Below are 26298 nucleotides of genomic sequence, written 5' to 3'. Positions count from 1 at the left end.
AGTTTTCTATCATTTTCAGTGAGTATCTTGCAAAGGAAGTGGTTTCTTGGTGATCTAATGAAGGATCTCATGGTTCCCAATTCTCGTGCTGTCATTAAATTGACTTAGCCATTACATCTCTTGTTTTGAGACTTTATTCTAGAAACCATCTTTGTAAGAGGTGCGTGTTCGAGGGTGGCAAATCTTGTATTTAAAGCAGTACTCGATATAACAAAACCTTGGCGTAGCGATGGACTTTAGTAGGGTTTGATGTAAGAGATTTCCCCATCTGTAAAATATTTCTTGGTGAAAGAGATACTCGCTTTGGTTTTCAGCAACTTCTACACTGACTCAAAGTAGGTCTCCCCTGCTTCACTGATTCTGAGTCCTATAGCCACGTGTCCTGTTTGGCAGTGATGAGTTCTCAGAATACGGTGATCTTAAAATTGGAGGCATCTTAGAGTTGAGGAGAAACGAATTGTGTGGTAATCCTCTTTGAAACTGATTTCTAACCAAGTTTGTACCATTTCCCTTTCTCTGTCCAAGTCGGTCTAAAGTCCTGTTACTGGGAGCGGTGGTGTCTGAGTGTCTCAGACCTGAGTGTTGGAGGAAGCGGGTACTGGTTTGCTTCATTTTACTGCCTTGTTACTCTTTTGCCAACTAAGCCGGAGAAAGCCTCCGAACGGTGTCATTTACTCAAGTCAGGAAAACTGTAAATGATCTTACAGGTATTTGCATGTTGCTGACCATTCTCGAGGAGCAGGCTATGGACTCCCTGTTGCTGGGCTCAGACAAACAGAATGATTTCATGCAATCAATACTTCACACCATGGAGAGGCAAGCAGATGGTAATAATCTTTATTTGGTAAATGCTTTGGGATGCTGCGATGGGCCCTTTTAAAACATTAGTGTCATTGCAAGAATTTGGGTGTGTGGCATGGAAAAAGGAATGGACGTGTTTATGGTTCAGTCACAGATTCACAGTTTTAAATTGGAAATGACCTTGAGAGTTCAATTTCAACACTTTACCTTCATAAAAGATGAGACTGAAGGCCAGGGAAGTTAACTTACTTCTTCACGTTGAAATGCCCAGTTAGTGGTAGAATCAAGACTAGCAAATACCTTTCCAACAACGTGGTAGTTAAAATTGTGGGGAAAGCCTCTCCTGTCCCTCTGTCTTCCTTTTTCCTGGTTCTTCTTCATTTCACCTCTGTTCTCTAGGGTTCCACTGTCCAACACGGTGACTGCTAGCCAAATGTGGCTATGTACGTTTAAATTAATTAAAATTAACCGAAGAATGCGGTCTTCCAGTCCCACGAGCTGTACTTTGAGTGCTCAGTAACCACATGTACCTGGTGGTTGATACTGAACAGTGTGGATAAAGATCATTTCCCTCATCACAGAAAGTATTCTTGGGACAGTGCTGTTCAGATAGTTTGCAAGCTAGGGTGTAAAACTCGTAGTAATGTTCATTATTAGACCCTAACATTCTTTTGCTTGTGGTTGTGTCAGGCTGATCAGGGAGGATCTGTAATGAATGTTTCTAATCTTGATGAAGGAATGAATAGAGATCCAGCATGCCAGATATTACAAAAACATAATGATAATTTTTCTCCCACATTCGCTTCTCTTTAGGCAACTCCAATGTGGATATAAACTCAGTTGTGCAAGATTGCAGAAGAACTATATAAATGTTATTCTTTTTTTGTTCGCATAGCTTCTCTTGCTGGGTTATTCTCAGAGTTATTACTAACTTGTTTTCCAGCACTTACTATATTAATAGGTCATTTCTTTGTGCCTTGCCCATACAATTCTGTCTTCTCTGTTAATCCAGTTCCCCTGACTTTCAAAATGTGAGTCATGTGACCTCTCTAAGAAACCTTTCATAATGGTCTTCACCTAATTGATAACTTTGTTCCTTACTTGAGAGCTTACTGGGCATAAGACACTGTGTCAGCTGCAGGAAGGGATGAAAAAGTGTATGAGAAGGTCTACACAAATGCCTATGATAAAAAAAAAAAAAAAAGTAGAGCTTAAGAGCCTTGAGGAAAATAAAGCAGAAAGTTCTAGAGTGACCAGATAACATCATCAGTAACTGAGTGAGCACTGTGTCAGAACAGGGCGGTAGATCAAATGACCAGGGAACGTTTGATGGAGAGGGCACGTTTGAGCTGGGCTGGAAGGACGGATAGGATTTTGCTAGGGGGTGCCAATAGTGAGGGCATTCCGGGTCTTACTTGGGGAGAAGCCAGCTGTCCGTCTGTGCTGTAGACGGGGTATGATTATGGGGGCGTGAAAAATAAAGCTGGAAAGAGACAGTAGAGTAGGATCTTCCAAGTGCATGACTGAGGACTTTGAATCTCCTTGGGAGACATTAAGGAGCAGTCGAAGGCCTTTGAGTAGGCAGTATTTTGCCACTGCACGTCTGATAGGAGGGAAAGAACTGGAGGTGAGAGCTTCTGAGTGATGGGAATTCCTGCCAATTGGATGAAAAGTAGAGAACAAAGCCACGTTGAGATATGGTTGGATGAAGGGTGTGTATCCGCTTAGCCATTAGCTAAGGGATTCGGTCCTTTATCGCAGCCAAATGGCATAGAAAATGCAGTTCGAGCTAACCCAGAATTTCCCGTATCACGGGCTTTGTTCAGTAGGAAGGATGTTTCAGGTGTGGCAGACAGGGTGAGAAAGGTGAGTTTGCCTAGACTCTCTCAGTTTGTTCCCCGTTAAAAAATTTCTTGGAGGCATATAGCATTGCTTGGGAAAAAATGCAGAAGGAACTTTAAAATTTACCAGGTTTTTAAAGCTGGTGTGGTTGGCGCCACTTTGCGTTACATGACTTGGTGCTTTGCTTTCAGTTTTGTGGCTCCCCAGATAAAGCAAGCCTAACCCTCGGCCTGCTTTCATGTCTTTGTCTAATCGTTGCGTGATTCAGCAGTTACTTCGTTGTATTTCAGATGATAGCGTGGATCCTTTCTGGCCAGCATTACACTGTTTCATGGTGATTCTGGATCGCCTCGGATCAAAGGTCTGGGGTCAACGCATCGATCCTATTGAGGCGTTTCAGACCATTATCAATAACATGAGCTACAATAGAGAGATCCAAAATATACGGAACAGCTCTGTAAGGTTAGTTGGGTTAACGTGTCAGGATTTTAATGTTTGTTTATTTTTGAGAGAGAGAGAGAGAGAGAGAGAGAGAGAATGTGAGTGGGGGAGGGGCAGAGAGAGAGGGAGACACAGAATCCAAAGCAGGCTCCAGGCTCTGAGCTGTCAGCACAGAGCCCGATGTGGGGCTTGAACTTGCAAACCACGAGATCATGACCTGAGCCGAAGTCGGACGCTCAACCGACTGAGCCACCCAGGCGTCTGGTTGTGTCAGGATTTTCACATAGGCTCTGTGAGGAAGTCTGTTGTAACTGACTTAGCAACAGGGTTTTCTCCTTTTTGCTTTTTTTTTTTAATTTTCTTCATTTCAGTGGTTTCTATTTATTCTTACTACTTTAGGACCAAGTCGGAACCGGAGTCGTATTTGGATGATATGGTGACTTGTAGCCAGATCGTGTACAATTACAACCCTGAAAAGACCAAAAAGGTATGAGGCGTTTCGAGAATTCAGATGGTACTTGCCCTGCCTTTGTAGAGACAACATTGCACCTAATTGGTTGACTTGCTGATTTTATTATACACAGCTGCTCCGAACCAGCTGCTGCATAAGGGGTTTCTGGTTGAATGGATGTATCATGCCCTGTGAAACTGGACTCTTACTACAGGGTGCACCCTTTGGAAGATTAAGGGCAGCTGGGAAGATTGGAAAGGTTGTGGGATGGGCGGTGGGGGGTGGGGGGGATGAGTGACGGAAAGAAGAACACAGCACGTGCAGGTGTCCTGTCCTCACGAACCCCTGATGTTGACGTTGAACTGTTTTCCATCTCTTTGGGGTATGTGCAGATACATGGGAACCAAAGTAGGAAAACCAAGCAGCGTATTTTCTTGTTTAAAACTGTGTGTTAAGCCCGCCACGAATGGTGCTTGCTTACCCAAATGTCTGTATTTCTTCCATTTTAGGATTCTGGGTGGAGATCAGCCATTTGCCCAGATTACTGTCCTAACATGTACGAAGAGATGGAAACGTTAGCCAGTGTGCTTCAGTCAGATATTGGTCAAGACATGCGTGTTCACAATAGCACGTTTCTGTGGTTCATCCCCTTTGTTCAGTCCCTCATGGATCTTAAGGATTTGGGTGTGGCTTACATAGTAGAGGTGATTCACCATCTGCACTCTGAAGTCAAAGATGTCCTCAACCAAACAGATGCTGTGTGTGACAAAGTTACTGAGTTTTTCCTTCTGATTTTGGTGTCCGTGATTGAACTGCACAGAAATAAAAAATGTTTGCACTTGCTGTGGGTTAGTTCCCAGCAGTGGGTGGAGGCTGTTGTAAAATGCGCCAAGCTTCCCACCACCGCGTTTGCACGGAGTTCTGAGAAGTCATCTGGAAATTGCTCCAAAGGAGCAGCAGTGATATCGTCTCTGTCACTGCATTCGATGCCATCTAATTCTGTCCAGCTGGCTTGTGTGCAGCTGATCAGAAGTCTCCTTAAAGAAGGGTATCAGCTTGGGCAGCAGACTCTGTGCAAGCGATTCTGGGACAAGCTCAACTTATTTCTGCGTGGGAATTTATCTCTAGGTTGGCAGTTGACTACTCAGGAAACCCATGAGTTACAAACTTGTTTAAAGCAAATTATTAGAAACATAAAATTCAAAGTACCTCGGTGTAGCACTTTTGTGGATCTGACTCCCGTATGTAAAACCCCTCCTGCGTCTTACAATAAAGAAGAAAGTGAACAGACAGGGAAGAAATCTAAAAAAGGCCTGCACTGTCTGGAAAACTCCAGCCCAACATTTTCTAAAGGACCAATGAAAGCTGAGGCATTTCAGATGCCAGAGAATAGATTGGTCAAAGCAAGTAACGCTAGCGAAGAGGATAGTGAGCACAATTACATAAAAGATTTGAAACTAGAAGGCCGTCTCTCAGCAGAGTCATGCATAAAGCAGGGTAGCAACAGGCTTGTCCCGGAAAGAGCTCAAGATGCAGTCAAAACAAGTAAAGGGAAGCAGAAGTCTGTGAAGGAGAATCCTACGGATTCCAGAAATGGTCCGGAAAGGGGATGTGACAGAGGGGTGATAATAGCCGCACGTTCGTTGACTGATTCTGGCACCGACTCTCTGGAGAAGGCGTCCACATCAACTGAGGATTTCTCTTTCAAGGATGATGTTCTTGGCAAAACCTCAAAAGGAAGAACTAAGGGACAGAAAGCTGAAATCTGTGCTAAGTTATCACATGTAATAAAGAAGCAACACAGGAAAAGTACTTTGATCGATGACGGCAATTTAGAGGAAAAACTGACTGTGTCTACCATTGACAGTTTCTTTTCAAGGAAAGATTCAGGAGGTCAGAAAGGGGATGGCTTCATAAACCATCTCTCGTTAGACCCTGATGACGTTCCTGATGATAAAAACGGGGAGCGAAAATCTCAAAACAGTTTATTGCTGAAGAAGAAACAATTCAAGAGCAAAGAGTTAGATATTTTCTCTTCCCATGAAAATAGCTGTCAAATACAGGAATGCCAAGCAGATGGTAAAGATTTGGTCTCGTTTACGGAAATGACCGATATTTGTGTGAAGAAAACGTCTCCCTTCAAAGACCCCGTGACTCTTCTTGAATCGAGAGATAAGGAAGTTGGCAAGAGTACCACCAGTCAGGTGTCTTCTCACTTGAGGGAACAGGTTCCTAGCCTCAGTCCACAGTCCAGCACCTTGACAGATTCCCAGATAGACCGAGACCTCCACAACTTATCTTTGATAGCCCAAGCCAGTGTTATTAAGTTTCCATCAGAGTCAACTCAAAAAAGCTCATCCCAGCTACAAAGAAAAGTAAAAGATAAAAGATGTTTCACAGCTAACCCGAATAATGCTGGAGAAGCCTGCCGGGGCCAGGTGATTATTATTTCAGATTCTGATGATGATGATGGTGATGAAGGGATTCTGGGTTTTGAGAAACACATTAAACGAGATAAAATAGGCATCAAGAAAGAATATCCAGAGGAGCATACTTCAGTAGCTAGTACAAATGTGGAACAGAAGCTAATGAAGGAAGAAGAGGCAAAGTCCCTATTGGAGTTTGAGGAATCAGATTCTCAGTTTTTTGAGTTTGAAAGTCCACATGAGGTGTTTTCAGTTTGGCAAGATCAGGAACCAGACAACAAGAATTCAGTTCAAGAGGATGAAAACAATTCACGTCTGACTCACATAAACGATGTCACGAATGATTGGGGTTACGATACAGATTATGTATCTGAAGAGGTTATTAAGAAAGTAGCAGAGGGCATTGAAAAACACACAGAACCACAGAGTGGTAGTTCTGTCGGGGAATTTTGTGAAACTGAAGTGAAAAAACGTAAGAGAAAACGATATGAAAAACCTGTAGCTGAAGATCCTCTGAGGCCTTCACCTTCTGAGAGAAATGAGGACCAGTCTGATAATGAGAGAGGTCTGACTGAAAATGATCTTAAAAGTATAGAGCTGAGGTCAAGTTCCAGGTCGAATCTTCAAAGAGGCACCACAGATTCACTAAAGAAGTCTTCTCCAAAGCTTCGTACTTACTCCAAACCCGTTAGGAGAGTCCCGCATTCTAAAACTAAGAAAACACATTCAGATACCAAAAAAGGGCAGAATAAAAGTTCGAATTACATAAGTTGTAGGACGACTCCTGCTATCGTCCCACCAAAGGTACTTCGCCAGTGCCCTGAACCAACTTCAACTGTTGAAAAACTTGGTCTGAAAAAGGCTCCTCGTAGGGCATTCGATTTATCTCAGCGATCTCTAGGGTATTTAGTTCAGTTACGGGACCATGGCAAAACCGTGGGAGTGGTTGATACCAGAAAAAAGACTAAATTAATTTCTCCTCAGACTCTCTCTGTCAGAAATAATAAGAAACTGTTGACAAGTCAAGATCTTCAGTCGCGAAGGCAGGCGAAACACAAATCAAAGCAGAAGAGGCAAGGCTCTCTGGGTTCTGAAAGCAGAGCTCCTACAAGAGCAGGGCTGCGTTCAGCACAGAATCCTGACACTCTCGCCCCAGAATCCGATAGCTCAGATTGTCGTGCTAAAGGAGGCGTCGAGGTGGGTGCTAACAATACTGGGAAGCCATCAATAAAACGCGCGTCTTCTGAACCAGAACCCGTGAAAATGAAACGTGTTTCTCAGGTGGCTGATGATCCTTGCCTTTCGAACCAGTGCGCTTCTGTTGTGTTAAATGGAAGAAAAGCAACACATGAAGCCATTGTCTCTACGTCAGCTGGCCCTTTAGGTGGAGGCGACCTAACAGAACGTCGTTTAGAGTTGACCGCTCTGAAAGAGGGAGAGCCCAGATCCAACAGTGACTCGGAAGATGAGAATATATTTCTAACCCAGCACGATCCCGCAGATATGGATTTATGTTCACAGATGGAAAATGGTAACGAGAAACTCATTGAAATGGTTCATGGAAAAGATACAGCTCTGATGGAGGAAGAATCTTGGAGCAGCACAAAATCTAAGCACAAGGATTGTGTCGAAGCCGCGCAAAACCAGGGTGAATACTGCTCCAAACACTGCGGAGCTAAAGCAGTGGATGAAGATGTGTTTCGTAAACCGGGCTTGCCCCCCTCTGCGTCCAAGAGACCCTCCACTGCCAAGGTCTTTAGCTCAAGTAGTACTTCACGAATTGCTAATCTTTCGAAGTCTTTGGAAAGTACCTCCGCACCGCCACCGGCTCTCAAACAGAAGTCAGACGGGGTACCATCTGTTTTGAAAGTCCCACAGCCAGCCTCTGTGTTGTCTCCAAAGCCAGTGGGTGAGGTGAAGAGTTTTTCTGATGTTCTCCGTCCTCAGACTCTGAATAATTCCAACAGGCAAGGTTACAAGCTTACCTTTGGCGAAAGCAGATCTTTTTCAGCTTCCTCTGCGGTAAACGTTCTCTTGTCCTCACAGTCTATCTCAGACACCTTTGTTAAAGAGGTCTTAAAGTGGAAGTACGAAATGTTTGTGAACTTTGATCAGTGTGGGCCCCCCACCAGCCTTTGTCAGTCCATCTCAAGACCGGTGCCTGTCAGATTCCAAGATTGTGGAGATTATTTCAATGTTTTTTTCCCTTTGATGATACTGAATACTTTTGAAACGGTAAGTATGTTTTAATTGTATACCTGCCCAGACTTTGAAGTTGCCGCTTTTTTTTTTTTTTTAATGTCGGTAGTAATTAGAGTACAGTTAAAATAACTGATCTCGTTTTGATTTAGATGTAGCTCTTAGATTGTAATGTTGAACGGCTGTTTGTGCCGGACGCTGTTCTAGATGCTGATGTGACAGAGGAAGCACTTTCTTAATCACTGCCCTTCTGGAGCTTACAGACACCCTTCGGAGTGCTAATGAACCAACTCCAGAGGTAGCACAGGAGTAAGTGTTTTTTGATAACAGAGATAAGGGAATCCTTCTCAGAGGAGATAGTCTCCCTTCTGCATTTATTTTTAAATTAACATAGACCATTAATGAAGTTTTCTTGAGTCTGCACAGGGTATATTACATTGAACAGCATGAAGCAGTAAATTCTGTTTTTCTCTTTATATATCTGTCTTCCGGTTTCTCGCTCGTCCTGGTAGTTGCTCTGTCCCTTTAGCTGCCTCCCTTACCTCCCTCAACGCAGCCCATTCCGGTTCTTCTGCCTTCCTTGCTCCCCCCTGACCGGGATCACCCGACAAAATACAAGATTCCTGTTAGAGAATCCGCCCTTCAGCTTTGGCAGGTTCTAGCACCAGATCCTGAAACTCAGCGGTTCTTTCTCCAGCCATGTCCAGTCTACCACTGAGCCCACCAGAGGCATCCTTCATCCCGTCAGTGTTTCTGATCTCCAGCATTTCTTTTTGATTCTTGGAATTTGCATGCTCTGCTTTTCCCATTAAACTCTTAGCATAGTAATTATGGGGTTTTCGTTTTGTTTTGTTTTGTTTTAATTTCTTGTCTGGTCATTCCCGCTTTCCGGCCACATCTGCCTCTGGTTCTGGTGCTTATTCAGTCTCTTCAGACTGTGGCCTGTGAGTATACCTTATAATTTTTGTTGTAGGGTGGACATGATGTGCTAGGTGAAGGGAACAGCCAGCAGTAAGTGGGCCCTTGAGTAATGTGGCGGTAAGTTGAGGAGGGGGGATTGTCCCGTAAGCCTGCTTCTGCCTGTGGACTGTGAAGCACACACATGCTTCTCCGTTCCCTGCACGTCCTCAGGTGGGACAGGAGGGCCAGAAGGGGCTGCAGTTGGTTATTTCTCTTCCCTTCAGTAGTTCAACTCTGGTAATAAAAGAGTTTCTGCAAGATCGAGCCTTTGCAAGATCAGAACGTTCTAGTATATTTCAAAGTGGTGTCTTTCTTCCTCCCTATGCTGGGAGCATGAGGGATGTTCTCCAGTGCTCACTGCGAGGGCCCGGAAGGCCTCCTAGAGGTAAAACTCCGCGAAGCGCGGGGTGCCCCTTATGGCCGGGTGCCCCTAGAGTCCTCGTCACTGAGTTGTCCACACTGAGCCCCTGAGCGGCTTGTCGGTTCCAGTTCAGGGTTTCCTCTCCTGGCGTTAAGGTTTGTGCTCCCGTCATTTGTGATGATGTGAAGGGTTGTCGATTTCTCAGCTTGCTTTTTGTTGATAGGATGAAGTGGCGACTTCCGAGTTCCTCGCATGCTGAACTGGAAACCAGAAGCCACACGTTGATTTTTCATGTTTCTGTCGCTTGGGATTTTAGGTTCCACATTTCACTGTTGCTGGTTTGGGGGAAATTTTGCTGTTTAGCATTGGCTTTCCGGAATGTTTTTGCTTTCTTCATGCGCTTTTTTGTTGTGTATAGGTGGCACAGGAGTGGATCAGCTCTCCAAACAAAGAGAAGTTCTATCAGTTGCATGTACGGAAATTTCCTGCTGAGTATAAAAAGTACTGGGAGTTTGTGGGTAAGTTCTTTCTTCTGTAACTTGGAATATATAATAATTGGAGCTTTCTATTTGGGGAAACCTCATTGTCATTTGAAAAATTTGAGACCTAGGTTTCCTAAGCTGAATTCGTAACTTCTTCCAAGCATGTTTAAAGGCTTCGTTAACGAGGTTAGTTACTGGGACAGTTATGAATATAAAGTTCGCGGTTTTAACCATTCTGTAACTAAGCACAGGCCAAGGTGGAAGCCGGACATGGAAGAGAGGGTGAGTGAAGGGGGCTTGACAGCGTTGGGGCGGGGAGGGGGGGGGGTGTTGTAAACAACAGGTGTATTGTTTATAGTTGCTCAGCATTACAAGCACTCAAAGCACGTCTCTATGCCGGGTCAAAACAGTTGCACGTGTTAAGACTTTTGGTCCGTATTTGCCTTTGCCTACTGAAAGGAGCATCCTTGTGACTCCTGCCATGAAGTGTAAAGGTAGACGTCTCCCTCATGTTGCGAGTTTAAACTTCTTTTCCCCAGTTTTATGTATGAAAAATGTATCTCATTTGAGTTTATAGGGTCCGTCCCAAATCTTTCTGATCATTTGTATTCTTCAAGGGGGTGTGGGGATAAGTGTCTTCTCATGCCCCTTGTCCTTCTGTCTGTTAGGGATGTTGTTTTCTTCTTATAAGTTTGGGGTGTTTGGGTTTTTTGCTTTTTTTTTAATTATGATTTTACCGTTAGACATTTTTTTCAGTAGTTTTAGCCTGTGTGTCGGGTCCCCAAGACCGTCCCCAGGCTCAGTGTTTCGCTAGCATGACCCACAGGAATTAACATACACCCACGTTCGTGGCTGTGACTCTGATGGTGAGAGCGTACAGAGCAGACTCAGCAAAGGGGAGCACGTGGGGTGAAGTGTGGACGACGCCAGGATCAAGCCTCTGAGAGTCCTCTCCCGGTAGAGTCACACAGGGTCTATTTAACTCTCCCAGCAATGAATCGTAACAACACGTGGCATGTGAAATGTTACCTACTAGGGAAGCTGTTTTGTTTTGGTTTTTAGGGAAAAGAAATTTTTAATGTTTATTTTTGAGGGAGAGGGAGAGTGCACAGTGGGGGAGGGGCACAGAGAGAGGGAGACACAGAATCTGAAGCAGGCTCTGGGCTCTGAACTGCCGGCACAGAGCCTGACGCGGGGCTTGAACTCACCGACCGTGAGATCATGACCTGAGCCAAAGTCAGGCACTTAACGGACGAAGCCACCCAGGCACCCCTCAAACTCTTAAACCGTGAGATCGTGACCTGAGCCAAAGTTAGTCGCTGAACCGACTGAGCCACCCAGGCGCCCTCCCTACTAGGGAAGCTTGTTAGAGACTCAGCGCCCCAAACACCCTCTGCCTAGCCTAAATTCGTGACTTCCAGAAGGAAAGCAGGTGTTTGGCATAAACCGTATTCTTTTTGCAAACAGTTTAGGTGCAGTTTAGGCTGACAGTTTAGGCTGACCTTTCGTCAGCAAATGACAGTCCCAGAACCTGGGGTCACAGGTGCCAAGGGCCACCCTGGTAAGCAGACCTAAGGATAGCAGCCTCGGGCATGCCACGTTAACTCTCAGACCGCATCTTGTGAGCTGTGTCACTCTGACGTTTCCTCTGTGTTTCTGTGAGGGCATTTTTGTGGAGTCCCATATCCAGAAGTGGGTTGCGGCGTCTCGGTATGTGTGTGTTCAGGTTGCATAGGTAGTACCCAGCCTGTTGTATGGCACTGGGCCCCGCCTCCCCCCCAAGAGTGTGGGAGAGTAGGTCTTTGCCAGTACGTTTGTACTGATTGTCGTTTACTTTTAGCCATCGTGCCGTGTTTCGATTGACGGCCTTGTGTGGTTTTATTTTGCCCTCTCCTCGTTACCAGTGAGAGGTTGAGCACCTTTTTATATATTTAGCAGCTGCTTCAATCATCTGTTTTGGGAAGTGCCTATTCAGGTTTCCTGTTAATTTTCTGTTACCTTTTTCTTCTTGATTTGTAGGAGTTCATTACGTAATTTGGATCCATGCCATTCTCTCAATTTGGCTTGTGTTTTGACTCCACAGATGTCTTTGAAAGTCGTAGTTTATTCTTCTCGAGAGTTTCTTTTATGTACGTCTGGATGTGTGTAATCTTTACACCCACCGTGGGGCTTGAACTCACGACTCCAAGATCAAGAGCCACATGCTCTTCTAAACAAGCCACCCAGGCGCCCCTAGAATTTATTTTTAACGTAGTAAATGCATCTTTTTTTTTTTTTTTTTTTTAAGTTCGTGTTCTGTGCCTCATTTAAGAAACCTTTCCCTGCTATAGGGCATAAACATGTTATCTTAACATCTAGAACAGGTGTCACCAAATTGCAGCTTGCAGATCTACCCCATATCCTGTTTTTGTACTGCTCTGGAGTAACTTTTGCATTTTAAAAGTCTTTGAATCGAAGATGGTGAATATGCAACAGACACTTAGGTGTGGCTTGGAAAGAAAAAGTTTGCAACCCCTTTTCTAGATGGCTCATTGTTTTATCAACCTGGAATTTATTTTCATGCATGAATGAGAACGTAAGGGCCATATATTGTTTGTTTGTTTTTCCGAATGGAGATGTGGTTATCCCAGTGTTCCTTATTTGAAAGGACCACCCTCTTCATGCCCTGCAGCGCCGTATTAGCCATAAATCTAGTGTCCGTTTAACCCATGGGTTTTTTTCTGGATTCATTTCTTCTTCGTCGGATCATCTTCCTACCCTGTTGCCCATATCACGTTGTCTGATTACTCAGTCCAGCTTTATAATAAATTTTTTTTAACTTTATTTATTTTGAGAGAACCTGTGCAAGCAGGGGAGGGGCAGAGAGATGGGGAGACAGAGATCCCAGGCAGGCTCTGTGCTGTGAGCGCAGAGCGTGACACGGGGGCTCGATATCGGGGAACTGTGAAATCATGACCTGAGCGGAAATCAAGAGTCAGAGGCTTCACTGACTGAGCCCCCCAGGTGCCCCTATAATGATCCTATAATACCCGGTGAACAGGTCCTTCTACCTTGTTTTGCCTTAGGAGTGCTCTAGCTGTTCTTGTCCTTTTGTGTTCCCGTATAAATCATTTGGCTTATTTTCAGTAATGTTTTTATAGTTTATGGAGAGATTTTGTAGATTTGTCTTTGCTTTGATTTTTTTGCAGGGAGGGGTCATTTGTAATTAAATTCAGGGAATACCTCTAAAAGATACAGACCTAAAAATTTATAAGAAAGTAACATTTTATTGCTTAAAATAGTAACAGTCATTCTTTAATATCGGGTAGCTAGTCAGTGTTCAAATTTCCAGTTTCCTCACACAACAGTTTTTTTCAGCCAGCTTGAAATAAGATCCAAACTGGGGCCATACTTTGACGCCAGTTGAAATGTATTAACTATAATTTTCTCGTTTTTTTTTCCACTTTGTAATTTATTTGTTGAAGAAGTTGAGTTGTTGATCCTTTAGAATTACTGTTACTGTCTTGTTGATTATGTCTCCCTGGTGTTGGTTAAGCATGTTTGCCATTTGTGTTTCCTGTAAGTCAATAGTTGTATCTGCAGGCACAATCAGATTCGAGTTTGATTTACTGTTTTTGGCAAAACTGTTTCATAGGTGGTGGCATGTTCCTTTTTCAGGAGGTGCATGAATCTCTGATTTCTTTCCGTAATATTTACAGCTGTTGATGCTTACTGCCTAGGTGAATTTATTAAAGGTACAGAATGCTGATGTTTTTATTTGATCATTTCTTCATTTATTAGCTGGAATAGTTCTTTTAAAAAAAATTTTTTTTTTTAATGTTTATTTTTTGAGAGAAGGAGAGAGACAGAGCGCAAGCAGGAGAGGGGCAGAGAGAGAGGGAGACACAGAATCCGAAGCAGGCTCCGGGCTCCGAGCCGTCAGCACAGCTGAGCCACCCAGGCTCCCCCGGAATAGTTATGTAAAGACAAATTTCTCTCTATTATTCTGTTACTCTGTGGTATACTTCATAAAGAAAGGTAGAAAAGTTCTTGACTCTTGATCACTTTTCAAAATAATGAGTTAATTCACTACAAGCACTGGTGTTGACCATTGTGCTTTTTAAAAAATTTCATAAATACATGAATTTAAGTATACTTGTGTTTCTAACCATTGTAATTCAAGCCCTTTAGATAGGACTCTGCAAGTCTTTGAGAGTTGGCCTGCTATCTGATAGGACCAGTATCCTCTCTGTTCTTTTATCCCGTCTCTGAACTTGCAGTTGCCTAAGTTAGCCTTAGCATCCTGTAGAAGAAAATGGTATTTCGGCGCTAATATAACATGAGGAGCATTTGGCTGGCTCAGTCGGTTGAGCGTCTGTCTGACTCTTGATTTCAGCTCAGGTCATGATCCCATGGTCGTTGAGATCGAGCTCTGCATCATCGGGCTCTGCGCTGGGTGTGGAGAGCCTGCTGAAGATTCCCTCGCTCCCTCTCCCTCTGCTCCTCCCCTGCTGGTGCGTGCGCACACACGTGCTCTCTCTCTCAAAGAAAAGAATAATATAATACGACATGATAACGCACTGTATGTGTGAACAAGTAACACAGGTAAACAGAAGAAAAGGTTGAAAAAAAGATTGGAGAAGGATACTCATGCAAATTCAACTAAAAGAAGACTTGTTTAGCTCTGTTAATATCAGACTAAATAGACTGTAAGACAAAAAAGCATTATACGAAAAGGGAATCTTTCATGATGAGTTTTGTTCAACCGAAGATACGACAGTTCACAACACATATATATCTGAAAATATGTTTAAATTTTTTTTTTTTCAACGTTTATTTATTTTTGGGACAGAGAGAGACAGAGCATGAACGGGGGAGGGGCAGAGAGAGAGGGAGACACAGAATCGGAAACAGGCTCCAGGCTCTGAGCCATCAGCCCAGAGCCTGACGCGGGGCTCGAACTCACGGACCGCGAGATCGTGACCTGGCTGAAGTCGGACGCTTAACCGACTGCGCCACCCAGGCGCCCCTATCTGAAAATATGTTTAAAGAAAAAACTGATAGAAGGAGATTATACTTTTGACACACATTGGAGACTTTGAACCATTAAATCAGAGGTGAATTAAAAAACACACACCATGAAATGAAATAGAAGTAAATGGACTTAATTATATATTAAGTTTATTACCTTTTGTTTTGGTTAAATACTTTTACTTTTTTCCCATTTTAACATTTCTTTTCATTTTTTCTTCCTGTTACTTTGGAAAGTATACCTCAATTTATACTTCTTTTGCTGTTTTAGAATAGTTAGGTAAAACTTACAACATGTACCTTTGATTTATCAGAGTCTACAGTTTTAATAGATATTTTAAGTGTCTCCATTGATAAGGCAAAACCTTTACAAGACTCTAATGTATCCCCATGCCACTTTGTATGCTCTTGTTGTCATGTATTTTTAATTGTGTTTTTTTTAACTTTATTTATTTACTTTGAGAGAGAGTGCAAGCGGGGAAGGTGCAGAGAGAGAGGGAGACAGAAACCCAAGCAGGCTCTGTGCCGTCAGCAGAGCCCTGTGCGGTGCTCAGACTCAAGGGACCGTGAGAGCATGACCTGAGCCGAAATCTAGAGTGGATGCTTAACCAACTGCGACACCCAGGCACCCCTTGCTTGTGTTCTAAACTGCGTGAAATTTAATCTGTAGCCCTCAGGACAGTCCTTTTTTGCTTATTGATTCTACCAGTTTGTATATTTCTTCTTTCCTTGGGCTTTGCTTATCTCTGGTGTGTGTCATTATCTCGGGAAAGTTATTTATAAAAATAATTGGAGGCCTGGGATGATACTGCCTTCTTCCAGAGAGGATTTCCTTTTGCCTCTACCAGGCTTCTGGGGGCACCTACGTTACGGGATCATCTTAATCCAGTTTTAAGGGATTGTGCTTTTGAAGCATCCAGGTGTTTGGAAGCCGGGCCGCGCAGCCCAGGTCAAGACGGGTTTGGTTCTGCTTCATCCTTGGGTGTGGTCCTTAGTCTCTCAGGGTCCCTATTCTGTGCAGGCCCTGGATGCCAGTTCTTGTCTTTTTAGTCCACCAAGGCCGTCCCAGGTACAGCCTGGCCCGTTGGCTGCCACTCCAAGAATAGTTCAAATGTTTCTAGGGGAAGTACAGGGCTGACTCCAGTGGGTTTCCAGATTCTTCTGGATCTCTCCGCACAGTAACTCTTCACTGTCGTATTTGGTCGCTGATGCTTTCAAACAGGTGTTTCTTATCTCACACATATTAAAATCTTGTTTTGCTTCAGTGGTTCAGCCTACCGGATCCTAGTGCCTTGTATTTCAGTTCAGTATATTATTGCTGGGTCTGGCGGTTGGCACTGAACTTCTTTGTTCTAGTGCTTGCTCTGTTTTCCCAGCCCCAGATAGTTTACAACTGTCCTTTCCCCCTTGTTTGAAATGCCAGCAGTAGGCTCAAAACTCTTACATATCCTTGGATCCGTTTTTTAGAGTTTCTCCTAGGATTTTGAAAACGAGGAACAAAAGAGAAAATTTCTTGGTTAGAAACGAAAACTACAAGGAAAGGAAAGCTATTAACTGCTTTGGAATATTACAGTTTTATTTATTTTGGCTTTTTAGCCATTGTTAAGAAACATAACCCTGTATGATCACTATTTGAACATGTTGACTGGTTTAGACCTATTATTTTAAAGTATGTTACAGTTTACTGGGTGCTATAACTTGCTAGAACTTAGTACAAGGGTTTAACACCCTTTAAGTTAATCTTACGCAAAATAATTCTGTTAGAGTAAATGCCGACTTCTTCTTTGATAGTTCATCTTGAGGAATGTGAACTAACTAAACAGCTGCATCCAAAGGAAAATGATTTGGTGTTTTTGGTTCTTGAAAAACAAAATGGAGAGAAGAAGAACACAGAGAGAAATCGCATGCCGGATCTCCACGAATATCACTGCGGTTATGTTCATAAATTTCGCCGCACTTCAGTCAGTAAGTAAATAATGAGACAGTAAAGAGAAATCTGTCAGAAGTTCATGTTTTAATTTCCCTCTGAGACGTACTCTACTGGCCACGTTTGTTACGCATGTACCAGACATGCATTTGCTAGCTTGATTATTTGTCATTCGGAGTTTTTTTTTAGTTTTTCTAGATTCATCTGGGAAAGGCCCAGCACTTAACTGCTCTAGACTTATGATTTAAAAGCTTTCTTTTGTAACGTCCTCTCTTTCTGGTACATTCCTTCATCTGTCATTGTGATTATTATTAAACAATGTGCAGACCATCTGTCTTCTATATCTTAAATCACGTTCCAGCCTTGGTTTTGTGGCTAATTGTCAATGAGAAGACCAAACATGTAAGTCGTTGCAAGGCGACTTGAAGAGTTTGCTGTTTCCGTCGCTCGCATCCCTTGTGTCATAGGGACTTTTCTCGTGGGAGGAGCAGAACAGGAGGAATGTCAGGTTGATCTAGCAAGGACCTACTGCGTGCTGGACCCCATGCCTTGTCCTTCCTGCACACGTTCAGCATCTTCCCCAAGGCCTTGCAAAGCGAACTCTGTCTTCCCACCTGTCAGGACATCAGGGCTCAGGGATGTCATGTAACTTCTCGAAGGTCATCCTCAGTATTAAATGGTAGGCCCAGAACAGAAACCTGCGTTTGTTTGACTGCAGGGTCGTCCACGTTCTAGATCGCCTGGCAAGCGGCCTTTTTAACATTGCCGCTTTGTTAGTCTCAATTATGTGAAGAGAACACGATTTCATTATTCCTTCATTCACCTTCTTCCATCAAATCTTAAAAACTCCTCAGAGTTCAGCGTCCTGCTGCACCTGTGCTGGGCATGCCACATTTATGTCCTCACTGTGGTCCGGCTCAGTCCTTCCTGTAGATGCATTTAGGGGAGCGGCGGCAGGGGGACGTGGCTTAATCTGTGCTTTTGACTCTCACAAGTAGTGACATTAGCCAAATTTAGATTTCTAAGATCGTCTCCCTCCAGACTCCTCGAGCGTCCCAACTATGTGACCTCTCTGTGTGCAGAGCTGTTGGACAAAAAGATCCAAAGAAACGCTCCATTTTCTGCCTGACCTCTACTCCTCTGTTTTTCCATCTCAGTAAGTGGGATGCCTTTTGTTTTTTAGTTGCTCAGGCCCGAAACCTCAGTCATCCTGGATCCTTTCTTCCTCTCACACCCTCCGTGCACACTCCGTCAGCAAATCCTGTTGACTCTCCCTTTGCGAGTATTTAAAATCCACGCCCCACCTCTGCTGCTGCATCCTGGTCCACACGACCGCTAGCTTTAACCTAGATGACCGCAGCGGCCACCGGAGCGGCCTTTTTGCTTCTGTGCTTTTCCCGTGGCAGTGTATTCGTCATCCTGCAGTGAGAGCGATGCTTCTAAGGTGCAAGTTTGAGCACCTCGCTTGCCGGCACAGAACCGCCCTGTGGCTTTGTGCCTGACTCGGAACGGGGTTCAGAGCCAGTGTTGTGATCTGCGGAGCCGTGTAAAACGGAGCCCCGTTTTACTCTGTGACTCTGGCGGCACGCGTCTCCCTGCTTCTCCTTCCAGCGGCGCTAGGCTTCTTCCCGTGCCTGAGATACTCCAGGCGTAGCTCTGCTTCTTGGGCCTCACAGCTGCTGATTCCCTGCCACTGGCTCCCTCTCCCCAGATAGGGGGAACTGGCGGAACCGTCTGAGTGCGCCCAGCTGCACGGCGTGCTCCTTTCTTTCAAGTTGCTGCTCAGATACCGTCTTATCAGGAAGACCCTCCCGACTCTCCTGTCTACGGTGTCCCCTCCCTGACATCCCCCGTCAGTCTCTTGTTCATCCCCTTTCTCTGCTTCCTTCGTAGTGCTTGTCACTGCCTGACATGTTTGTTTGGTTATCTGTGTCCCTCTTCTAGAAAATAAGCCTCTTGAGGACAGGAACACTGCCTGAGTCTCAGGAGGCTGTCGGTAAACTTGTGAGTGAATAACTTGAATGCTCTATCGTACAAAAAACATAGGTTATAAAATACATCATTCTGAATACACCATTCTTTGTAGCTGCCCGGCATTATTCACTGACAACTGAAACTGCTTTTTCTCCTTCTTGATAATAGTGCGTAATGGGAAATCTGAGTGTTCCCTTTCCATCCAGACTCAAGATAATTTGCCACTCAGTTTAAATGAACTCGTGAAATGCACTGTAATCAGTTCTCTGGTAACTACACAAAGGAAGTTGAAAGCCATGTCTTTGTTGAGTGGACGGAACCAACTAGCCAGAGCTGTTCTGAACCCAAACCCCATGGACTTCTGTACGAAAGATTTACTGACTACGACGTCTGAGAGAATCGTGAGTGACGGTTTAATAAGAACAGAAAGTCAGAGAATTGCATGTCAGTGTCAGAGCTTTGCGTTTTTATCTGCTGTATATTCCTGTTGTTGTGACAAAGACGTCCCGCTGTGCATGCACAGTGACATTGTTTCGTGCTTAATTGTCTTTAATACGGCAAAGTATGTGCTGTGTTGTTACTCAGCTCACCTCGAGGAAAAAGGCGTAGTACAATAAAGAATCGAAGTTGTGCCCAAAGACCAGCATTCAAACGTTACATGAGCATCCTATTTAAATGCTCGTCAGCTGATTGCAGTTGAGAAGTAGGAGCAGATTAATAGAGCTGATTTGGCACGTGAATGATGGAGGGTTGGCGGGTGTTGTTGCAGGTACACAGATGGAGTTGCCACTTGGCATCAACGCGGATTTTCTCCCCGTGAGAGCTGTATGTTGGTTCCAGGAAATCAACGCGGACAAAGGCCAGGGAAAGGTGGCGGTGTTAGGGCCGCTGCTGTGTGCTGGGGCCTTCCTGTGCAGTGTGCATTCCCTGATCGCCCTCCAGGGGACCCCGGATGTCACGGATGGCCCAGGTGGAGGCTCAGGGAGCTTAGAGCTTTGGAGACCTCGCCTGTGAGCGAAACTGGCTTTGAGACTTAGATCTGACCCAAAATCCATGCTCTTTCACTGTACCGCTTGGGTTAGGAAAGTCTGGGAATGTTTTTTTTACTAAGGAAAGAATGAACTAAAATGGGAAGGACCAAAGAATAAATAGAAGGAAAGTGTAGAACAGTTTATTGCGATCATCTTTGTAAGAATCACGAATAAAAATACCGTTGCAGTATTTGTAGATGGGCTGAAGCCTGTAGACACTGCTGAGTAACTTCCTTTATGGTAGCGATAGTGGTTCTTTAGGTTAAAGGTGACTTTGGGGTCTTGGTCGATCATAACCGAAGCTTCTGTCTGATAAAGGTTGGAAGACATTGCAGTGGAGGTTTGTCTTCCTCTCCCATGCCACTCCAGGAAGAGCAACTCCTTCCCACTCCTGTCTTTTGCGTAGATCGCCTACTTGAAAGATTTCAACGAAGACCAAAAGAAAGCGATAGAAACTGCATACGCCATGGTCAAACACTCCCCATCAGTTGCCAAGATCTGTTTGATTCATGGACCACCTGGAACAGGAAAATCAAAAACTATCGTTGGCCTCCTGTACCGCCTGCTGACAGAGGTAGAGTGTGTGAGGGCCACCAGTGCTGTTAGCCGAGCACGTCATTGCCCTTGAATTAACTGACACGTGCAAATAACTGCCAGGGGTCTTTTCCCTGCACTTTTGTGGATCTTTTCAGCGACCTGTCCTGTGTGACACTAATCTGAAGGGCTGGGATGGTGGCCTCCTGGCTTTATTGTGGGTCACGTCTAATGCAGAGAAACTGTGTGGAATGCATTCCTGGGCTACACTTGGGTTGGATTGAATACACAGTAACATAAGCGGATAGTGAGGAGAGGCTCGGAGAAGCTATGATAAAATGTTACGTTTAGAGGCAATCTTAACGTCCGTGTAAGATGTAGGTGCTGTTTTGTATTTTTAACTGTTTACGAAGAGAACTTTGGGATATGCGTGGAAGTAGAGAAAAACTGGAAAATTCTGTGCCCAAGCTCATTAGTATTTCTTGTTGTCTGTCTTTTCGGCGTGTGTGTGTCCAATTGTAGAACCAGAGGAAGGGGCGTTCGGATGAAAACTCCAATGCCAAAATCAAACAAAACCGTGTTCTTGTGTGTGCGCCTTCCAACGCGGCTGTTGATGAACTTATGAAAAAAATCATCCTCGAATTTAAAGAGAAGTGTAAAGACAAGAAGAATCCTTTGGGTATGATCCTTCTATGGGCGTTTCATTTGTTTTTGGTTTTGTTTTCATTGTTTAGCGTGGGCCGTTTTGAATGCGAGCCACTTCTGGTAATAACTTCTGCTTGGGGCTGTGGCCCATACGTGCTCATTGATTCATTGAGCACATTTTGTTGAGCACGTACTTACTCTGTGCCAAGGCACTGTGCTCAGTGCTGAGGTTTCAACAGGGAGGCCTTCCAAGAGACAGTAACGAGGAAGTGGATCAGTGGACAGTTAGAAACAAAGCCGTATGTTCTGTAAGCGGTAAAATGTGGATACTTGGCAAACATCTTAGAGCGGCCCTTGGTTTAGTCTCGGGGCGGGGGGGCGGTTAGGGAAGACTTCTGGGGGACGTGCCGTCTGAGATGAAACCTGCAGAGCAATCAGGAGTTAGCCGTGGGAAAGGGTTGGGGGCCTGTGGGGAGCTCCTGAAGTTACTCTCCATAAAAATGACCAGAGGCGAGAGAACATTGCCATGCAGTAGAGCTAGACCGAAGTTAGCTCCGCCAAGGTGCGGTTTGGGGATTTGTTTACTGTCCTGTTTCCAGTGTGATCTAGCAGCGAGGGGAAGTACTGGTTCGTGAAACCTGTTTCGTCGGGCAGGTGCGTCGGTTGTACTGGGTCTCGAGATCAAGCATACTTCATAGGATCGGTCAAGGTCAAGCGTTTATAAAAGCGCTGCTCTAAGCGTAGGAACACCGTGCAGTGAGTATGTTGGGTCGAAGGACTTGTGCATCTTCAGTTTTGTAGATAGTACCAGCTTCTTCCCAAAAGTGGTTGTAGCAGTTGACACGCCCAGGAGCAGCTCCCACGCACATGCAGTGGTGTGGTTTTAACACGCCTGCCCCTTCCCTGACCAGCCACGTGAGGGCGGCACTCGGGCCTGTGTGGACAGGGCAGCAGGGCCGGGGCCAGGCGAGGCCAGCCAGCAGCCAGGGTGCAGTTTGAGCTTTCTTAGAAAACGTCTTCTGGGGCGCCTGGGTGGCGCAGTCGGTTAAGCGTCCGACTTCAGCCAGGTCACGATCTCGCGGTCCGTGAGTTCGAGCCCCGCGTCGGGCTCTGGGCTGATGGCTCAGAGCCTGGAGCCTGTTTCCGACTCTGTGTCTCCCTCTCTCTCTGCCCCTCCCCCGTTCATGCTCTGTCTCTCTCTGTCCCAAAAATAAATAAAATAAACGTTGGAAAAAAATTTAAAAAAAAAAAAAAAAAAAAAAAAAAAAAGAAAACGTCTTCTGGCCGCAGGAGAGAACCGTGTTCTTTCCCGTTGCCTTCATGTTCCACTCCTGTTACTCCTTCCGGCCGCCCCGAGCCTCCTTACAGAAAGGCCTGGGACACCTTTGCCGTTCAGTATGGTGTCGGTTTCTGGGTTTTAGTCTTCCCCCTTCATCGGGTTAAAGCAGTTTCCTTTTTCGTTCCTTTTTCTTGTGAAGGGCTTTTGGGGTTCATTGCATGCATCTTTCTAGTTGCATCTGTTGAAATGATAATGAAACTTTTCTTTAGTCTGTTGTTGTGGCAAATTGCAGTGTTTATCTAACGTTAAAATGTCTTGGGTTCCTAGAGTAAGGCCAACTTGGTCACGTATTATTATTTTTTAACATGTTGCTAGATTGCTGATGTTTTATTTAGGATTTTAAAATTAGTACTCCTAAATGAGGCTGGCCTGCGATTTTTCTTTGTCATATCTTTGGTTTTAGTTACACTGACCTTAAAAATGGAATTGGGGAGAATTTTTGTGTTTATTCTTTGGAATGTTTTATATACGAAAGAGATTATTCCTTGAAGATCGATTTGTTTATAGTGTTTGTTTATTGTCTTTTTTTTTTTTTTTGACAGAAGGGTAAGTTTCAATATGGTGTCTAAACGTCCTTAACTGTTACATGTCTATTTAGGGTTTCTATATATATGTATATTTTTAATGTTTGTTTATTTTTGAGAGAGAAACCAGAGTGTGAGCGAGGAGGGGCAGAGAGAGAGGGAGACACAGAATCCAAAGCAGGCTCCAGGCTCTGAGCTATCAGCGTGGAGCCCGATGTGGGGCTCGAACTCACGATCCCTGAGACTATGCATGACCTGAGCCAAAGTCGGACGCTTAACCGACTGAGCCACCCAGGCACCCCAGGGTTTCTGTAATTTTACTGAATTTGGCTAATTCATGTTAGCCACTTCCTCAGAAAGTGGCTAATATCCATGAAAAATTTACACTTCCTGTTAGGTGTTTTAAAATATACTGGCAAAAAGTTGCTCATTGTAGTCAAATTTAAAAAATCGCCACTGTATTTTGATTGGGTCACCTTTGTCATTCCCTGTATTTAGTCTCTGAGTCCACACGTGACATGGGCAGGCCTATGGTTGGAAAGTCCTGGGAAAGAATTTAGTTTTTCCCAGCTAAGCCCATTCACTTCTTCCTCCCATCTCTTCCAGGCCCTTTTTCTTTCTAGCAGGCTTTAAAATTCAAGCCTCCGTGATAAAATTTCTGTACCTTCACTGGAATGGTAGTTTTGCCAACGTAGACATTTGGCAAACTCTCAGTAGAACTAAAGATTTTTAGGGGCGCCTGGGTGGCTCAGTTGGTTGGGCGTCCGACTTCAGCTCAGGTCATGATCTCACGGTCCGTGAGTTCGAGCCCCACGTCGGACTCTGTGCTGACAGCCCAGAGCCTGTAGCCCGCTTCAGATTCTGTGTCTCCCTCTCTTCTCTGCCCCTCCTCTGCTCATGCTCTCTCTCTGTCTCAAAAATAAATTAAAAAAAAAATTTTTTTTTAAATTTAAAGATTTTGAAATCTCTATTTTTTTTTAATGTTTATTTTTGAGACAGAGCATGAGCGGGGGAGGGGCAGAGAAGGGAGGGAGGGGCAGGGAGGGGAAGACACTGAATCCGAAGCAGGCTTCAGGCTCTGAGCCGTCAGCACAGAGCCCAACGTGGGGCTTGAACCCACGGACTGTGAGACAATGACCTGAGCTGAAGTCGGATGCCTAAACCGACTGAGCCACCCAGGCGCCCCATAAATCTCTGTATTTTATTGAACGTAAAGTAAAAAATTCTGAGCACCCAGACAGTGCCAGCCCCAACGTATCCTGTCCCTCAGGGAAGCCACAGCAGCTTGGGGTCTTGTAGCTCTGGTTTTGAGCTTTCTCTTTGTTTCTGGCCTCTAGGAATTTCTCTCCCATCTCTATGAGCTCACCCTGCAGTTTAAAGGACGTCTGTTATAGTTTTAGTTTATGGAGCATTTCTAGATGTTTATCATGGGTGAGTCTCCAGGTAATTCCATCCACCTTTCTCATGGAAACAAGAAAATTGGCAGTTTTGAAACCTTCAAGCAAATGTTAGCCAGAGAAGAGGGCTTCACGTTTAGAAGAATGAGCTGAACTGGGAACAAAAATATGTCGTAGATAACTGTTTAATAAGTCCTTCATTCATTCAACCTATACTTCCTGTACTTAACCTGCTGGCCACTGTTGGAGCCAGTGACCAAAACAAAACCTTGTTCCCAGGCAGGAGATTAACAATAAACAAATAAGTACGTGATGTGTCACATTCAGATAAGTGCTAATAAACTCTGCGTGATCACTATAATTTAGCCCAATGATGGAGCGGGTGATGTTTAGATGAAATAATAATATATAAACTGCGGTAACCTGAAATGAAAGTGTGGTTAATAACAGGCCGTTTAAGTGATGCTTACAGCTTTTGGAATTACCTACTCCACAGAATTTCCAGCATCTTTGTGTCCCTTAGATTCTGGAGTTAGCAGTGTGATGTTGTGATGTGGAGGAGAGTTTCAGAAACATCGTTCTGAGTATTCTGCCGACCGAGAAGGATCTGATAGTAAAATATGATTCTGCCTTGGAAGTTCAAATATGTGTTCACATCTGAAAGTCTTTGTCCATCTGAAACATCCTGAGGTTAAGAAATCTTATTTTAACTCCCCTTTCCCCAAATGTATTTTACTGTGGATTGGACGGAACACAGGTTGAGAAATGCTGGTATAATTGAATCTCAAGTTTGTAACGTACTGCGTATGCAGCCTCCGAAGCTTTTGTTGGGTAGAAATGTAGAAGTGGTAAGTACTCGCTTTGAGAGTGGTTGTGAAGCGTATCTAATGTGTATGAATCCTGCAGTGTACTTTCAGGCGTCTGTCTAGTTGATTGATGATTAATCTTAGCTCCCTTCTCTGATTGTTAGTATGCTTGCTTAGAAATAGATATTATGAGATAGTATGAACAGAGACTGGCAGTGTTGTTATTATTCTCTAAGTACGATTTTTTTATCAACAGGAAACTGTGGAGATATAAATTTAGTACGTCTGGGTCCAGAAAAGTCTATTAATAATGAGGTCCTAAGATTTAGTTTGGACAGCCAAGTTAACCACAGAATGAGTAAGTACTAATTGACGCACATACTAATGTTACTTCTATTTCCTTTTATATGATAGATAATATCTTGGGCATTAAAGGTAATTTGGAGACATTTGAAATAGAGTAGCTTCGAGAACTAGTTTTTTTCCTCATTGTGTATGCATATGTGTATATAGTTGTCAGAATTAGCTTATTCTTTTCTTTTTTTTTTTTTTTTTTTTTTAGAAAAAGACTTACCTTCTCATGTTCAGGAGATGCATAGAAGAAAGGAATTTCTGGATCATCAGCTAGATGAACTTTCCCGCCAGCGTGCTTTATGCCGAGGTGGAAAGGAAACACAGGTATCTCAACATTTCTTGATTGATGTTTTCTAATAGCTGATAGGTACGTAAGTTAGCATGGAGTATGTGATATCATTTGTTTATCGCGGGATAGCTGAATCTGTGTATGAAGATGTATACAAAGGCGGTATGCCTTATATCAGGGATTAATGAACTTCTTCTGGAAAGTAAAGGTTGTACATAATTTAGACTTTGCAGGCCATATGGTCTCTGTGTCAGCTGCTCAACTCTGCTGTTGTAGCCCAAAAGCAGTGATAGAGAATTCACAAACAAATGGATGTGACTATATTCCAATAAAACTTTATTTACAAAAACAGATGGTGAGTCGAATTTGGCCCACAGGCTGTAGTTTGCCGTCGCCTGCCGTATATTAAAGCTGTAGTGAATGGATTAGGTATCTTTCAGTTGCAAGTTAAAGAAATCCAAATTAGACAAAAAGGGGAATTCACTGACTCAACATGCCTAGGAAC

At 44.0% G+C, this 26298-nt stretch overlaps 1 protein-coding gene across 9 annotated transcripts in view; it reads left to right on the top strand.

Moving 5' to 3' along the window:
- SETX (senataxin) overlaps positions 1 to 26298 on the top strand; it is a 66309-nt gene that overhangs the window by 16021 nt on the left and 23990 nt on the right. For all 9 annotated transcript variants that reach the window (XM_086684366.1, XM_086684362.1, XM_086684365.1 and 6 more), the window contains 11 exons: positions 708 to 827; positions 2934 to 3105; positions 3484 to 3571; positions 4045 to 8196; positions 9900 to 9999; positions 16765 to 16938; positions 19043 to 19275; positions 20312 to 20479; positions 20962 to 21118; positions 25407 to 25508; positions 25713 to 25828. In XM_086684366.1, the coding sequence (XP_086540492.1) occupies positions 708 to 827; positions 2934 to 3105; positions 3484 to 3571; positions 4045 to 8196; positions 9900 to 9999; positions 16765 to 16938; positions 19043 to 19275; positions 20312 to 20479; positions 20962 to 21118; positions 25407 to 25508; positions 25713 to 25828 (5582 nt within the window). The remainder of the gene's footprint in view (positions 1 to 707; positions 828 to 2933; positions 3106 to 3483; positions 3572 to 4044; positions 8197 to 9899; positions 10000 to 16764; positions 16939 to 19042; positions 19276 to 20311; positions 20480 to 20961; positions 21119 to 25406; positions 25509 to 25712; positions 25829 to 26298) is intronic.

Source organism: Puma concolor, chromosome D4 (genome assembly GCF_028749965.1).
Source record: "Puma concolor isolate L17-30 chromosome D4, mPumCon1.1.hap2, whole genome shotgun sequence".
In the NCBI taxonomy this organism is placed as follows: Eukaryota; Metazoa; Chordata; class Mammalia; order Carnivora; family Felidae; genus Puma; species Puma concolor.
The sequence above is the reverse complement of the archived record's forward strand: the minus strand, read 5'-3'. Positions and strand labels throughout refer to the sequence as shown.